At 34.8% G+C, this 16,394-nt stretch overlaps 2 protein-coding genes across 2 annotated transcripts; one reads left to right on the forward strand and one right to left on the reverse strand.

Annotated features, from left to right (window-relative positions):
- The first annotated feature begins 5,240 nt into the window (after positions 1–5,240).
- LOC106454843 (ras-related protein RABA5d) lies at positions 5,241–7,662 on the forward strand. The gene is made up of 2 exons (XM_013896934.3): positions 5,241–6,023; positions 7,006–7,662. The coding sequence occupies exons 1-2, from the start codon at positions 5,690–5,692 to the stop codon at positions 7,329–7,331; spliced, it is 660 nt and encodes a 219-aa protein (XP_013752388.1). The 5' UTR covers positions 5,241–5,689; the 3' UTR covers positions 7,332–7,662.
- Positions 7,541–14,662, reverse strand: LOC106451345 (importin beta-like SAD2). Its single transcript, XM_022719322.2, has 22 exons — positions 14,378–14,662; positions 14,138–14,273; positions 13,981–14,068; positions 13,591–13,740; positions 13,087–13,249; positions 12,746–12,930; positions 12,492–12,665; positions 12,010–12,155; positions 11,809–11,932; positions 11,546–11,726; positions 11,101–11,260; positions 10,947–10,988; positions 10,740–10,858; positions 10,447–10,645; positions 10,027–10,158; positions 9,829–9,932; positions 9,389–9,568; positions 9,022–9,161; positions 8,762–8,901; positions 8,520–8,680; positions 8,293–8,422; positions 7,541–8,193 (listed from the first exon to the last, which is right to left on the reverse strand). The coding sequence occupies exons 1-22, from the start codon at positions 14,468–14,470 to the stop codon at positions 8,018–8,020; spliced, it is 3,123 nt and encodes a 1,040-aa protein (XP_022575043.2). The 5' UTR covers positions 14,471–14,662; the 3' UTR covers positions 7,541–8,017.
- Positions 14,663–16,394: the final 1,732 nt, after the last annotated feature.

Genomic DNA, 16,394 nt, shown 5'->3' on the forward strand with positions numbered 1-16,394 from the left:
AGTAAATTAATACATCACTGATTGATTAACATGTTTTACCGCCTGAAATTGATAACTATACAAAAACTGGTGATTAAAAACATGTACCGATAGCTTTTAATTTTTTTTTATCCTTAGTGCATGCTAGGAGATGGGTTTCGTTCTTTTTACGAGAGCTATTTATTTTTTATTTTTTATTTTGTTCAAATTACGAGAGCTATTTATATTGAGATCAGTTGAAGATCAAGAATTCAAGATGATCCAAAAAGTTAAAAAATAAAGAATTTAATGATTTTAAAAAATACAAGATTATCTAAAAAAATTAGGTTTTATCCATCTTTCTAATTACCTAATTAATTAACTTCTTCTAACGATCAAACACGTTTTCTTCTTACTATTACAATCAGTGGAATTATAGTTCAACAGTTGTATCTTTATAACAATCAGATAAAACCAAATACTTTTAGTTTTTACTATTGTCATTTTTCTACTGATGTATATAGAATTTTATGCGATTTCCTCCTCTGTCTATCGTCTAGGTATGACGCATAAATTCTAAAATGGGAACTTGACCAATATATGTTAACTACTAAAAAGGAAACGTCGTACCATGCATTGTATATAGGATTCCTAAGGGCAACCACAATGGTGGGATTGTGTTTCTAGTCCCTTAGGATTTTTAATTAATTATTTATCTTAAGGGATCTATGCTAAGGGACTAAGTGGATTAATAGTGGGACTTTGATTGTCCCTTAGTTTATTATTTAATAATTTTTTTTATTTGAATAAGTGATAACATATGTAAACAAGTTTAAATAAAACTTATATGATAGAAGTTTAACATTAAAATTGAAATATTAAGAAAATTACAAAATTTTTTTAAAAAAAACAAAATCATAATTTAGAAAAACTAACAAACATTTATTCCAATACAAATAGAAACTTATAAACTATATGTTATTTGGATTAGATCCTCCGTCTCGGAGTATTCAGTGTCTGAATTGTTTCCAAAATTATTCTCCGACTGTGATGGTTGGCTATAGCTGTAGCGCCCCACAAAGCAAGATTCAGACGATAGCAAAAACATAACTAAACTACATCACAAAACAAAACGAGCAGGATCTTTTCCGACAACCACAAGAGACACAAACTATTTAGTTAATATCAAACTGTAAATATAGCAATCACTCAACCTATTTTGTTACAGGATCTCATCTCGAACCACAAAAGTTTTAAATGGAGGCTATTTTTAAGCTACGAATCACGCATATAAACTAAAGAAAACAATCACGCCGACGGAGACTCCAGAATCAAGCATATAATCTAAAGAAAACAATCTCAACCTACAAGGATACAAATCATACAATCGAACCATGTAAAGCAATAAACTTTATTCTATTGCAAACCCTAGAATCTATCCATTTCATCTAGGAGTTGAAGACCGTACCTTGCCAAGATTGGGACGATTCGCCGAGGATTTGGAGAGGAAAGAAGCTTGCGTACAGGACCGGAATCGAACGGCAGTGGTTTGAGATTTCGAAGCTGCGACCTCTCGATTGGAAGCTGCGACCTTTCGATTTGCAAAAACACGCCGACGGAGACTCCGGTTGAAGAGAGAAGACGCAGGTGGAGTGAGGAGATCAGGTACTCGCTTTCGTTTGGAAAGGATCGACCTTCGAATCGATGCTTCACTTCGTCGCCATCGAGCTCTCCTTTTTCGAATTTTGATTTCAATTTCCCAAAATGCGAATGACCCGAAACGACCGTCCCTTCTTCGTTTTCATCGCCTAATACCGTGATGCCACGTCTCCTACGGGACGACCCAGAGTGTCCCTTACTTACGGCCCGTCCCACCCATTTTAATTTCTTTTAGAATTATTTTCGATCCAATAAAGATTAAGGGACGGCCCAAGGCACGCCCGATGCAGATGCCCTAAGGGCAACATTATCGGTAAGGGTTATTAATTTTCTTTTTCTTTTTTTGTCCGATTAAAAAAATAGAAACGAACCAATCGCGGACCGCCACATATCAGTGAGACCCGCAAACAGTACAAGGACCAAACCAAAACACCTCTTATTTAGCAGATTTCTCCTCTCGGTTTTGGTGTTTTTGTAGATCCCTTCTCCTTAAGGATCAAACTTTGTGCTCCGATAATGTTGCCCTAAGTTTGATATTTGATAAAAAAGTGAACGTCCCCTAAAACATATGAAGCGTTGGACCGAAGGTTGCCTCTCTTTTTAATTCAGCAATCTTGGGTTTATCATATATTTAAAAACTAATAACAAATGTAAATACTATGGTGCATAATTTTTTCCCTATTATTTAAAAGCTAGTACTAAATAATTAGTAATTATTTATAAGCAAATATCCAAAATACCATTTTAAATTTTATCATAAAGTAGCATCCAAGATATAATACCAACATAGCATTTACTAAATAATAAAATGACTAAATTATTATAAATCCTAAACCTTACCCTAACCTCATCCGGTTACAAAATAAACTCTAATCACTAAACACTAAATCAATATATTATATAAAAGTCTTTTTGACATTTAATAAATGTAATTTTGTATTTTTTTTGTTGGCTAAATTTTAAACAAAAATTGTCTTAAAACTATTTAAAGATATTCTCTTTATTTATTACTAATAACTAAAAGCGTACAAGTGTAAAAGTAACATAGTATATTTATATAATATATAAATTAAGTATAAAATATATTTTAATATTATAAATCCAATAGTATAAATATATAATAAAAGTGATTAATACAATTGACGAGTCAAAACAATTAATAAAATGACAAATAAACTACAACGTTGTATTATGAAACAAAATTAATATGGTAAATATTAAAATATATAGAACCAATCATATATAACAAATACATATTTATATAGAAGTTTAACTAAACGCTCGTGCGGGCACAAATCAAACTCTAGCTTTGAAAAGTAATGAACATCCTACTATATAATAGCAACTAAATTGGGGCTTTTTAAGCTATGCCACATAGGCACAAATATTCTCATCCAACCAAAATGCCATGTCATTCTAGATTGGACTTGGATTTTTAAAAAATTAATCAGCTTTGCAGCCCTTTTGACCCATCATGCAGCTGTCTCGATCCCGTTTCGCAGCCCAGCCTATTTACCCAGCCCTTTGTCGATTCTATTTCATTCGCAGGCCCAGCCCATTTTTTATACAGATAGCAAGTTTATTGTTCCATATATGATTCTTAGTATTTGAATATAACATATAACATATAAATCTAATAATATTAAAATATATTTTGTTTTTGTTAAGGGTAGTAGAACATCTGACATGAAAACCGAAGAACTAAAATATAAAAAATGAAAATTATATGATATTCATAAAATTTTCCATCTGCTTTGTCTTAAAAAAAAATAATTACGTAACTAACATTGCATGATGTTACGTACAAACTTTTGTTAGCTTTTATTTTGTAGTTTTATGATAATTACAATAGTATACATAATGAGAATGAATAATATATATAGAAATTATGTCGTTAGTTATTGAAACTACTTTGAAAATTTAAAATATTTATTTTTTATTTTATACAATTTTAAATCTAAATCTCAAATCCCCACCCGTTAATTATAACCCTAAATAACCACATCACACTAAAATCTTTCATTTTACTAAATTTAATAAGTAAAATGACATTAATACCCTAAATATATTAAAAATTACATTGAAAGTGGAATAAGCTTACATTGAAAATGGGTGCCCTTTCATGCTTCTAAGGAATTTAAATCAAAAGAAAGGGTTATGCAATGGAACACGTCTGATTGTTCCTTACCTAGGTGAGTGTGTTATTAGAGGTGAAATAGTTACAGGCTCTCATATTGGATATAAAGTGGACCTTCCAAGAATCATACTATCGGAATCAGTAACTAAACATCCATTAACCCTTGAAAGGCGGCAATTTCCAATCAGGCTATGTTACGCAATGACAATTAATAAAAGTTAGGGTTAGAGTTTGAAATGTGTCTTATTGTATTTGCCACAACCCGTTTTCACCCATGGACAGCTCTATGTTGCTTTTTACCGAGTTATTACCCAGACAGGCCTCAAAATTATACAAGGAAAGGATCAAAAGATAGGAAGAGTTAAAAACATAGTCTACAAAAAAATATACAACGGTCTACCTCGCTCCCCTAAAAAAATATTATTTTGCAACACAATTCACAACACAATCCAAAAATACTAAATTCCTTTCTCTCTCCCCCAGAATCACGATCAGATGCTCACCCAGAGCAGATTCCCCGGAATCACGAACAAATTTCTATACCCTAAGATGCAAGTAACCAGTAAATTTGCCGACCAAAACTCTCCGAACTCAATAATGAATATGTACTAACAAAATTATTTTATAATAATAGGCCCGCTCGCAATAGAAAATGCCATCTCTACAAGACCATTCACAATATACTTCGCAGACATCGTCTACGTCTTATCTTATTTTTATTCCTTTTCGTTAGCTACCAAACTCTATTCCCTTTGGACAATTACTTATTTATACTGTCAAACTATTTAGTTTTGAACTGTGTGAACTGGATAACGTTCCCTTTAGATTGGATTGGATTGCGTTTACACAGGTAATAACATTTTATTAAATAATATTTGTTTTAAGCAATAAATATATAATACAATAATTTTTTGTAGATCCAAAATGGTACGTCTAACCATATGGGACAACGAGGCGGCTAATTTCAGGGAGTTAAATCGCATATCTACCAGGAAAAACCAAATCGTAATCATCACAAGTATCATTCCAAGGTTACATGAAAGTAATAAACTAAACAAAAAGTTAATGTCAAACTAAATACTTACAAATATTACACTTATACAGGAAAACTATCATTCACGACCACATCATGATCGCACTTTTACTTTGACACCGACATTGATATCATACAACGCTTCTAAAAGACGAATAAACTGCTATCCTAAGCCTGATAGCAAACGACACAACTCAATACTCAAAAATACTCTTTTCTCCTATGAAATTTGATTGCTCAACACAATATATTATTCAAACTTACTTTTGTTTAGAAAAGAAAAACTGATCACCGCGCATCACATTCAAATAAAAACTCCATGGTTAAATCTACAACACACAAAATTAACAAACACTTTCTTAAACTAAAAACTACTAATCAAAAATATAAATTTTCTTAATTTGAACATGTTATCCGCGCGTAGCGCGGACACCGAATCTAGTAATTATGTAATAAAAACCTGTCTCTATGTACATTCGTTTTTTTAATCTGTCTGGATTGTTCAACCCAATCGTATAAATATTAATTAGTCATCTTTATACTTTATGCTAACAATTGACAGCAGACCGTAAACACATTTTTATTTACATAGACAAAGCTCTCTCTAAAGCCTGACCCACTTTAACATCATTAATTATGGGCTTTGTTTGGGTAAACCGTAAACATAACATATTTGAACGCATTTTCTCTAATAATCTATATTTGTTAATAAGTTATAATTCCACCGAACTTCACGGCACATAATTAAAACAATAATGAGAAAATAATTTGAACCACTTCATGCGCAGTATGTCCTCCTTGGCCCTTGCCAGCTTGTCTCTTTCACACAAACCTCCGACTCTCTCTCTCTCCCTAAAACGTAAAACCAGTCGCATCTCTGTTTCTAGAAATCACGAACAAAGATGTCGTCGGATGATGAAGGAGGAGAGGAGTATCTCTTCAAGATTGTGATAATCGGCGACTCGGCCGTCGGGAAATCGAACCTTCTGTCTCGCTACGCACGTAACGAGTTCAACGCCCATTCTAAAGCCACGATCGGCGTCGAGTTTCAGACGCAGAGCATGGAAATCGAAGGCAAGGAGGTCAGAGCTCAGATTTGGGATACTGCTGGTCAAGAACGCTTCCGTGCCGTTACCTCCGCTTATTACCGCGGCGCTGTCGGAGCATTCGTTGTTTACGACATCAGCCGTCGTACCACCTTTGAGAGTGTCGGACGTTGGCTCGATGAGCTCAAGAGTAAGTCTCCGTTGCTAGCTAGATTCACTCTGCTGGTTGATTTTATATACATCTCTTTTCTTTGACTAATCTCTCTGAAATGATTCTGAATATTGTAAGGTTTAACTAATTAGGTCCTTATATCTGACGATAACTGAAACACTGCCGTATGTATATGTATTTTTATCATTACTTAAAGAAACATACTATTAACTGCAATGGCGATTCATACAAACTAATCTTCTAATTTTCAGTTAGTAGTATACTGTATTAAACCAATAACAATTCATAGAAGCTAAATCTTTTAATAAAAAATTGGGTCAAACAAAGGATTTTAATTCAACCCAACTTTTATTTGGTAGAATTTTCTTGACTTTCTTCTCCACATTTGGTGGATTTAGTTTATCTAACTAATGTATGGACTATTTTAGACTAAAGTTTTTATGAAGATATTTGTGTTTCTTAGCCCACAAGTAAAGTGGCCTAAGCTAGAACAACCACAGTTTACTTCTTGAATCTCTCTTTAGACAGCGAGAAAAAAAGAAGATCTTTGGATATTAGAAAATAAACAAGAGAGAGCTGGTAAATTTTTGTTTCACTTTCTATAAGAAGAAAGTAGGGTAATATAACTAATGAGTAGTTGGCATACTGGTTAAAACTTTTAGATCACCTAGTAGAAATTTAAGATATCGCAAGTGTAAGTCTAGTAGGGAGGCATATTATCTTCAAAGTAAATTTAATTTAACATGGTATAGATCTCGCGCTATAAAATGTATTTGATTTACGGAGTTAAAACCTCTTAATTAGTCGTTAAAAAAAGTAGCATAAAACAATGCCCAGTCTACTTACTTTAACTTCATCTTGATTCTCATTAGGTGGATGGACATATACTAGTCTTACATTTTCCTAAGTTTGAGTAAACAGGGTAAAGATTCATATGTTCAGTTTTGATTTGAATGGTTACTTTGGTAAAAGTTTGTTGTCTGTTTTTTGTTTTGTGCAGCACATTCGGATACAACGGTGGCGAGGATGCTGGTGGGAAACAAGTGCGACCTAGAAAGTATGAGAGCGGTGAGCGTGGAAGAAGGCAAGGCCCTGGCAGAAACTCAAGGATTATTCTTCATGGAAACATCAGCTCTCGATTCAACAAACGTTAAAACTGCTTTTGAGATGGTGATCCGAGACATCTACACCAATATTAGCCGGAAACAACTCAACTCCGACACATATAAAACTCAACTGGGTTCCAACAACCGAGTAAGTCTGGTGAAAGACGACAATAAGGGATCCAGTCAAGTGTTCGGTTTCTCTTGTTGTTCTTCCTCATGATCTCATCTCATTTTGGTTCTATCTATTTATTCATTTGTTACTACTCTCTACAAAGTAATTCATAATTTTCTTCTTTTGTTTATTTTATCTCTTGTAGAGAAGGCGACGACTTTTTACGATGACTAGATACTTTTTTTCCAGTTAATCAAGAAAAGTGAACACATTAATTGATTACTAAAAAGTAAAAACACATTAAAGAAACTTCCGACTGACAGAATAATTTTCACTTTATGAAAGAATGGTCGTACAACCTGTGTGATGACCTTTGCTGATCTCTGTATGAGATCAAAAGTTCAATATAATCTTTCCTAAAAATCTAATCCCAAAAAGACAAGACACAATGTGTGTGCAGCAGCAAGCATATGGATAAAAGAGTACACAAAAATCCCCCACGCAAGACAGAGACACAACGTAACACACCAAAACCTTCTCTTCAGACTATAAGAGACTCCATCATCATCTTCAATCAATCTTACCAAAACATGCAAACCTTCTGACCGTAACACACGGTTTCACAACGTAACACACCAAAACCTTCTCTTCAGACTATAAGCACAAAACATGCAAACTTCTAACTTGGAAGCACGAGGCAATGCTGAATGTATGTATGAACGAGAATCTCACCAAAATGAATTGCTTTGTGCTTATCAGACACACTACCGCTTCGATCATCCAAGCTTAAGAGATCATATAGCAGGAACAGGAGTAGCAGCAGCTTCTGCTGCCTTCTTTTGCTTCTCTTTCTCCATCTCCACTCTTCTCACCTCTGCGTGCTGTGCTATTCCGTTTGCGATCGCCTGATAATTGAAGTCCAGTGACTGGTTAAGGTTCTGAAACCTCTGCGCATCTGACGCCTGCATAACTGTTCAAAGGGCAAGGATGCGATTAAGCAAATATGTACACTGGTGATATAGTATTGTCTGCTCGAGAATGGTGATCAGAAGATTTTATATAGCAGTACCTCTGATTGCGTCGACAAAGAATACAAAGGCATCCACCTCATCGATGGGTGACTGGAACTCTTCTTCGTCGCTAAAGTCATCATCATCAGAATCATCGTCATCTTCATCATCATATCCGAAGGCCTTTGCCTATGAAATGGACAAGCGAGTAGGGAAACAATCAATTCCGAAAGAAAGAAAAAAATCATAGTTGGCAAGGGATGTCTAAACAAAGCATTTGACAAACCTGTGCAGCTAACTTCTTCAGTTTCTTGCTTTCTGCTTCATCTCCGTCCTCGGTATCATCCATCCCCATCTCCCCATCAGAACCATCATCATCATCGTCTTCATCACTCTCGAGTCCATTCAACTCATTCTCATAATCTACTTCTGTCTCCTTTGCTGCTTCTGCGATTAATACGGGAAAGGGAATAGTCGTAAATGTTACCAGACCAAGTGGAGAGAAAATGTATCATAAGCACAACATACCAGCTATCTGATTCTTATATGCAACTAGAAGATCAAGTGTTGCCCTGAAAACACGCTGCAGCGCTTCGTCGGGGAATTGACCACCCGGGAGAGCAAGTAATGAAGTCAAACCCAAGCAGCAAACCTTTTTATCGTGTTCCCTGGTATAAAAAGAACAACCACTTTATCAGCTAATCACAGTGAGAAAAATTAAAGTAACACCATTACATTTGTAAGTTTACCATAACAAGATAGGAGATAATAACAAGCATCAAAGATACCTTTTGAAATTTGCTGGCAGGCCACTCTTTCTTTTTTGTTGCAACATCTGGAACCAATGATCAAACACAGTAGAAGCAAGTCCTGTGTTATGCAACACACCAAGCGTCAAACCTGGATTGTAGTAAAGCATGTTTGCCACCTGCGAATATAAATCATAATTTTCTTTTAGAAAATGATCAAGATAGCAAAAATTTTAAATGCAATAATGGTGGTTCACTACAAACTAAAGCTCAACCCATCGTAACCATCAATTCAATGCAATCTCAACTGATTCATAATTTCATATTGTGACATTGTGATGATTAAAGAAATAAAATTGTAAGTTGGAATGACATCATGCTAACAAATTCTCCAGACAGTTCTTACCACTTGAATAAGAAGAGATTTTAGGTACGAAGTCTCCGCTCGTTGTAACCTATCAATCGTGAGCCGAAGATATGGTTCAACCCACTGATCCACCTGCCCTTTGCAATTCTGGAAAACAACTTCAATAAGCTTTGGAGCAGACTCAATATCACTGTCTTCTATGTTTCTGTCGGTCATAAGCTGTAGAAACAGAAAAGTGACACATAAATTAGTTATGCAGGCTAATGAGTGATTTGCTTGTGAATAGAGAAACATGAGAGGTGCTTATATATGTATAACATCTCGATACTACTGTAGGAAGATTTGTCATATTTAATGCTGAATATGTATTTTTGTGTTTGCCCAATATGCTAGAGGCCAAATACTTCCTACCAGTATAGGCATGGATAAAATGATAAAGTGAGAATCTATCATTCATAATTCCATAACCTTATACTTACAGTTGAAAGAACAGTAAATAGACTTTGCTGATAGTTGGGCTCCTTGCAAGTGAGGAAATGAGCAGTTCCCCTCGATATAAAGTTGTCCATTGGAACCAAAATATCTACATTTCCAAAAAAAATAGCTTAGTGTATGTAGCAAAAAAGATTGACATGAAGGTTAAACTATACAGAAAACAGATACGAGAGAAGCCATACTTGGAAAGAAATCAATTGCCCAATCGACCAAGGCTTCCACCATTAATGGCCAGAGACTCCACATGCCCAATGAAATGTTAGGTGAATAAAAGGTGATGTATGATGCAATCTCCAAAACTTCTTCGAATACGTCTGCCAAATCACATAGGAGGATGCTTTAGTACCAATAAAAAATAGCTGGAAAAGGAAATGAGTGATCTTGAGATCTGATATTACACACGTAGCAAAAGGCTCACAAAAAAAAAGTAATGGATAATATAAAACTATCTAGAAATGCATAGTAATGGAATGAATCAAAATGGCTAACAAATCAGTCCAAAAGTTCAGCATCCAGATACAATACAACTTAAGCTCGTCAACAAACTAAGGACCAGAGCTAAAATGAGAAAAGTAAAGAAATGATTTAAACATCAAATTTACCTTGGCCATCAGCGGTCAACATTTTCTGCATTATTGGAAGTATCGTTGGCTCTATCTCAACAAAAAGCTGAGGAAGACTGCTAACAGATTCAAGGATTGTACTTATGGCACGCAAACAACCGACTGCAGCTAAAGCTCCCACGTCATCTAGATCATCACTGGCTTCTGACGTGTTTAAGCACCTCCAAAATGCAGCCGCCTGAGAAAAAGGAGAGGCAGAAATACATATATCTCAAAGTTCAAACTACAAACGTTCAATAAATCTATACAAATGAGAGAGCTGATTTCCTTACCAGATTTTGGCATAATCCAAAAGCATAAGGAGCCATCTCCTCACCAAACTTATCGACAATGGTCTCCAACGTAAAAACAAGGTCTTCATTCTCTACCTCATTCATGAGTTTGAAAAATTCTGATAGGAGCAAGATCACCAGTAAGTGAAAGCATTAGTTTAATTCAACGATACTGACTATCTAGTTTTTAAAACCAAGGTTACCTACCATCAAGTAACTGAGGGAGGATTGGGCGTATCTCATTCAAATCTGCAAGTTTGACCAGACAGTTTTAATTAGACATATATAAACCAACACACAATCGAGAAGACAATGCACAAGTGCAAACAGATTGATTGATATGCAGGAGAAAATCACATACCATTGCAGGCCTCAACAAATGAACGTAATGCAAAAACTGAATCAACACGGACAGGGAGATCAGGATCACGCATTCCCGAAACAACACTGTGCAATGCTTTGCGAAAGTTGTTCTGATCTGAGAAGTTGATGTGGGCATACTGTCCAGCTACCCATGCAGCCTACATCCAAAAACTCAATCGTTAAACAGATCAAGGGGCTCCAAAAGAGTATACTATTACTATCTAATACTGGAAATAAAACAGGAAATACATCCTAATGTATCGACAACATCGCAACAGTCACCTAAATATCACAACAGTTTATCATTTTTCTTCTGTTGTTAAATATTTTTTTTAAGCAATACTGAGTTCTCAAACAAATTGAGAAATACAACAGAACCCCTATCATGGAAACCATGGATTGATGAGGTATCAATTACAAATTTAAGCCAAAACAATGAATACCTTTGCTCTAAGATGTCCAGCTGGACTACTGAATTCAGGAAAAATATGTTGTACCAACATATGCTCTAGTTCAGATTTATAGGGATCAGTTTGCTTCAGTTTATCACAAAGAGCTCCAACAGCAAGCATAGCGCCATCTTTTTGACGATATGGCTTATGTTGAGCAGGAGCTTCGTCATAACTACCAACAGTGGAAAAAACAAGTTCTCAACAGGACACAACTGAAAGAAGAAGATTGAAACGGAAGAGCTCAAATGGAATACCTCCTGAAGATCCCTACAACAAACTGAACAAACTTTGGGAGGTTATCTTTCCCACGTTTTCGAACCAATTCATTTACAAAATCCATAGACGCTGTTCGCGGACTGTACAGGTCTTCAATGATATCTGCAGTGCAGCCCAACAAATTTCATTAAATATAATATGTTTGACTTCTCAAGAAAGTCACTATTTTTAATACTTACTGTAACCCTTCCTCACGTATTCATGTGGGTCTTCCTCCCAAAGTTTTTGATCAGAGTCGTTAAAGCACATTAGAGGGAAAACAATCTCAAAAAGCAGAACATCCAGCCGAGGTAGCAGCAATTTGTACATGCTACTCTTTGAAATGCTGCAGATACAATGAATTACTGTCAGGACTTAAGAACTCCCTCAACGAGAAATGCCACATATGTAAAATACAGTAGTAGAGTTTTATTTATTTAAGCTGCAGGGAAGATGGCAAGATACATTATAATACATGCCAAGAGGCAGAATGTGTAAAATTACAACAAAAAACATATAAACATATAGAGTATTCTAATTAAAATCAATACCGTTCAATCCTTTACCAAAAATCAAATCTATAATGCCAGGGAAAGGAGAATTGACGTCAACCAAGTGGGGGCACACTGAATGTAGACAAGTATGCTAACAAACCTAGAGCACAAGGAACAGTAAGACAAACCTGTTACTTAAGTACTGAAGGAGAAGATTGGTAACTCTGTCGGGAAGATAACCTCCAACACGAATAGTATTCAGACAATTTAGGTGGCCTTCCAAAATTCTGCCGGCATAATTTTTTTGAAACATTTGGGCGAAAGGCTTGTTTTCTGGAGTTTGAAGTTTTGGGTCTCCAAACCTATGACAACGAATGCTCACCAAAATTTAATGGACCTTCCAAGAGTACTTTTGATTAATATATTAACTTCAGAGACATACCGACTATAGATCCTGTTTAAGATGTGCACTGTCCACTTCTTGACCTTCCACCAGCCCCAAGATTTTCTAAGTTCCGGATCCATAGGCTGACCTTCAACTGGAACAGGACGCTCCGAAACACTCAAGAACAGAACCATCCAGGCATTGAATACGTTAATATCAAATAATTGCTTTGGGAGCTCCAGCTGCCACATAAAAATAGTACAAAATGAATCATGTGATGAATCTTTGGAAAGAAACAATAACAGGGACGGCTTCAGTAAGCCTAGCGATCCCTTCTTTTATTTATTTATCGACTAGCAAATTTGCCAATTGCCAGTATGATCTCGTTACCGACTTACATATATTGATGACCAAAATATTTTGCATATCAGCTTCATTAACTCTGCTATCTCGAGTGAGGGATTTTCTATCTGGATAAGTCCATTAAAAATAGTCAAAAGTAGAGGAAATGTCTCCTCCACAATGCGGGAAACTGGTGTCCGCTCCTCGTCTGACTTGAACCTAGAAATCAAAATTACGAAACAGAATCAAAATAATGCAGCGCATCTAGATTTACTGCTAGGATGCTTAAAAAATGAGATTGTCATGTCGATTCGTAATGAACACTTTTCGTTCCTGGGCTGGAACTCATCTAAACTTCACAAGACATTCCGAATTTCGTTTGAAAGAGCAATTGGCATCATGTATTCTAATAGTACACTTTCTAAACATCATCTTAACATTCCTTGTACAAAACGATTGCCTCTTCCTGTAATTTTTTTCACTCAAGAGTGGTTACCAACTTAACACCTAAAGTTTTTACTCGTGTGCTACACTGAAACAGTCAAATTTGTGTTACTTACTCATATTTCCTGGAGAGTATCCGTAACACAAACAAAGCTCCATAAATTTGTTGATTTTGCAAGTTGTACTTCACCCAATCTAGAAGCCGTGGCCATTGCTCTGGGTAGTCAGCATATATGATTGTCTTGAGGGACTCTCCAAGTTGTGATCTGGATCATAAAATAAGGAAGAGAAACATAATTATGATTGAAGTTGAGAGAAAAAAAATCTAAATTCGGAAAATATCATCCACAATTCACTGTTTCAGGATATCTAGCAGTTAAGGATAATGCAAAAGACACATACAAACATGCATGATACATATATTAGCCTTCTGCAAAGTGGGGACTATCAGCTTGTAGACTATCTAGCATCTTTCCACCAATCAGACCTTGAGCAGACAAATTTACCTGAGTAAGGTCGGAACTTGGGTGACATAGACGAGGATGTTGTCCCTCACCAATTCTTTGTCGCTTTGCAATATCATCGGCTGCTCTCCTGCACCGTTAGATACACGAATCAACCTAACAGCTTCTGATAATCACAGAAAATAATATTATTATTTACCAGAATCATCAGGTGACCAGTTCTTAGCAATGAAGTTCTTGAACTGAATACTAGCAATCTGACGCACTGCCATGTCACAGTTCCCATCCACGGCTATCTGCAACAATCTCACCAAGTGCTGTGGCGTGTGCTGCAACTGTTAAGAGAAGAGAACAACGCATCAGAAACCAATGAATCTAATCTAGTATCGATTCAAAAACTAACAAACGTATATACATCTCTAGAGAATTCAAGTAAGACCTGATTGAGTTGCTGCTCAGAAGCTTTGCGTTCATCGGGATTGGGGCTGAGCGCGGCGGCTCGGAGGATCAAAGCGAGGCTTGGCAGATCCATCCTCCGGGGAGTTTGGAAATCGAGAAACCACTAGAGGAGCAGGTTGATTCGATTTGGAATGTTCCGTACAACAGACCTAGAGAGAGCTCTCAATTGAGTATGGGAGATTCAGTTGAGGTTTTAGAGCTACAACAATGGCGGAGAATGAGGAGGAAGAAGACGATGGTAGGCGAGGGGTTGAGAGGAAAAAATAGAGTATTTAAATGCCTAGGGTTGTTTAACTAACCTTCATTCGGTTGACCCGGGTTGTCTGTGGCCGGTTTATATCGTACCGGGTCTTCTCCAACTAAATTGATTACGTGTACGGGACAAATGAATAACGGACAAAGTTTTTGGTAATTTTGCAACAAACAAAAAAAAATCGAAAAGAATTGACATTTTTTCCTAATGTCGATGTATTCTTGAGAATTGCAATATTCGTATTTGTTTATGGTCAATACATATCCAGATGAGAATATCATTGAAACCAAATGGGGGTAATGATATTGTTTAGGCAAAGCGTTCTGCATATGTAATTTGTATTTTTAATTTTTATGAAACACTAACATCGTTTATAGTTTTCTGTCCAAGCGTGTGACGAGCACGACCATCTCGTTACTAATTAGCATGGATTCAAGTTTAGCACTTTCATTTTCTATAGATTTTATATTTTTTAGTTTTTAAGTGACTTTTGTATATTCAGGTCAATTAAATTTTAGCCAATTTTTTTTTGTCGATTGAGGATTTACATATATTATTTTATACATTTAGAACAAGTTAAAAACTAATGATTAGTGTTTCATAATAACATTACTAGGTAATAATCCGCGCCTTGCGCGGTGGATGTAATTATTAGTTTCGTTATTTTTAATAAAAAAGATATTAAATCTGTTTAATCTGGATATTGGTTAGGTTTTACGTTTTTGTTTTGTTTTTAATCTTCTAAAATATAACTATTATTTTAAATTATTATTCATTTTAGTTTATTCGGTTAAAATGTTTGATTTTTTGGTTTTTTCCAGGAAAAACCAAAAATTAATATTATTTGTTTATTTTCATATTATGAATTTTAGATAGTCGTCATGTCGAACCAATAGTTTCATATTATAGTTTTTAAACAGATAATAGTTTAAGAAAAATAAAAAAAATTATTAAAACAAATCATTTCACTACAATTTGGTCGGTGGTGAAAGAAGCATTAAGAAAAAATATTTCAACTTTCAAAAAAATTAGATACTTCAGTTGTGGTGAATACTTAGTTATAAGGTGCTCACATCAAGGTGCACATGTATGTTTAATACTTAGATAGAAGGTGCTCATATCAAGGTGCACATGTATGTTTATGTAAAAAGTATATAGAAATAGTTGAAAAATATATAAAGATATTGTTAATTAATATTAAATAATATTTTTGTTCAAAATAATACATGAAAGATAAAATTAATTTAAAATAAAAAAGACCTTGACATTAGTCATTTTTCATATAAAGAAAATAAAATTATATCCGTAAATTGGAGTTGCACATATCAAATATTTAGGTATTTGGAAGCATTCTTGTCGATTCAATCTTTAGCCACCTAGATATTCGGTGACTTGGATATCCGAAATGTTTTAGAATTTTAAAGAAAATCCGATTTGATTCGTAAATAAAAGAAAATTTTAAAAATAATATAATAATAACATTTTATTACAAAAATAAAACATTATATAACCTTTTAAATTCTAGTACCTAATATAATAAATTTAATTCATAAAAATATTGTAAAACTGATATAAAGTATAATATATATCACATATATATATAATTCTTTACATATATATATGTATATATATGCATATAACATATCGAATTAGATGTTCCTAAAAATATTGGTATTTGTGATTTGCTTTTTTTTTGATATTGTATTTTTGTATTTGATTTGTTTCGTAGAGTTTCAAATATCCA

This window comes from Brassica napus, chromosome A5 (genome assembly GCF_020379485.1).
Source record: "Brassica napus cultivar Da-Ae chromosome A5, Da-Ae, whole genome shotgun sequence".
Taxonomy (NCBI): Eukaryota; Viridiplantae; Streptophyta; class Magnoliopsida; order Brassicales; family Brassicaceae; genus Brassica; species Brassica napus.

Bases quoted from the DNA above. Each gene is read 5' to 3' on its own strand.
- LOC106454843 (XM_013896934.3), top strand. From the start codon at position 5,690: ATGTCGTCGGATGATGAAGGAGGAGAGGAGTATCTCTTCAAGATTGTG. The intron at 6,024-7,005 runs GTAAGTCTCCGT...TGTTTTGTGCAG, and splicing joins TTGGCTCGATGAGCTCAAGA to CACATTCGGATACAACGGTG.
- LOC106451345 (XM_022719322.2), bottom strand. From the start codon at position 14,470: ATGGATCTGCCAAGCCTCGCTTTGATCCTCCGAGCCGCCGCGCTCAGC. The intron at 13,741-13,980 runs GTAAATTTGTCT...TTTATGATCCAG, and splicing joins CAAGTTCCGACCTTACTCAG to ATCACAACTTGGAGAGTCCC. The intron at 11,933-12,009 runs GTAAGTATTAAA...GCTGCACTGCAG, and splicing joins ATACGTGAGGAAGGGTTACA to ATATCATTGAAGACCTGTAC.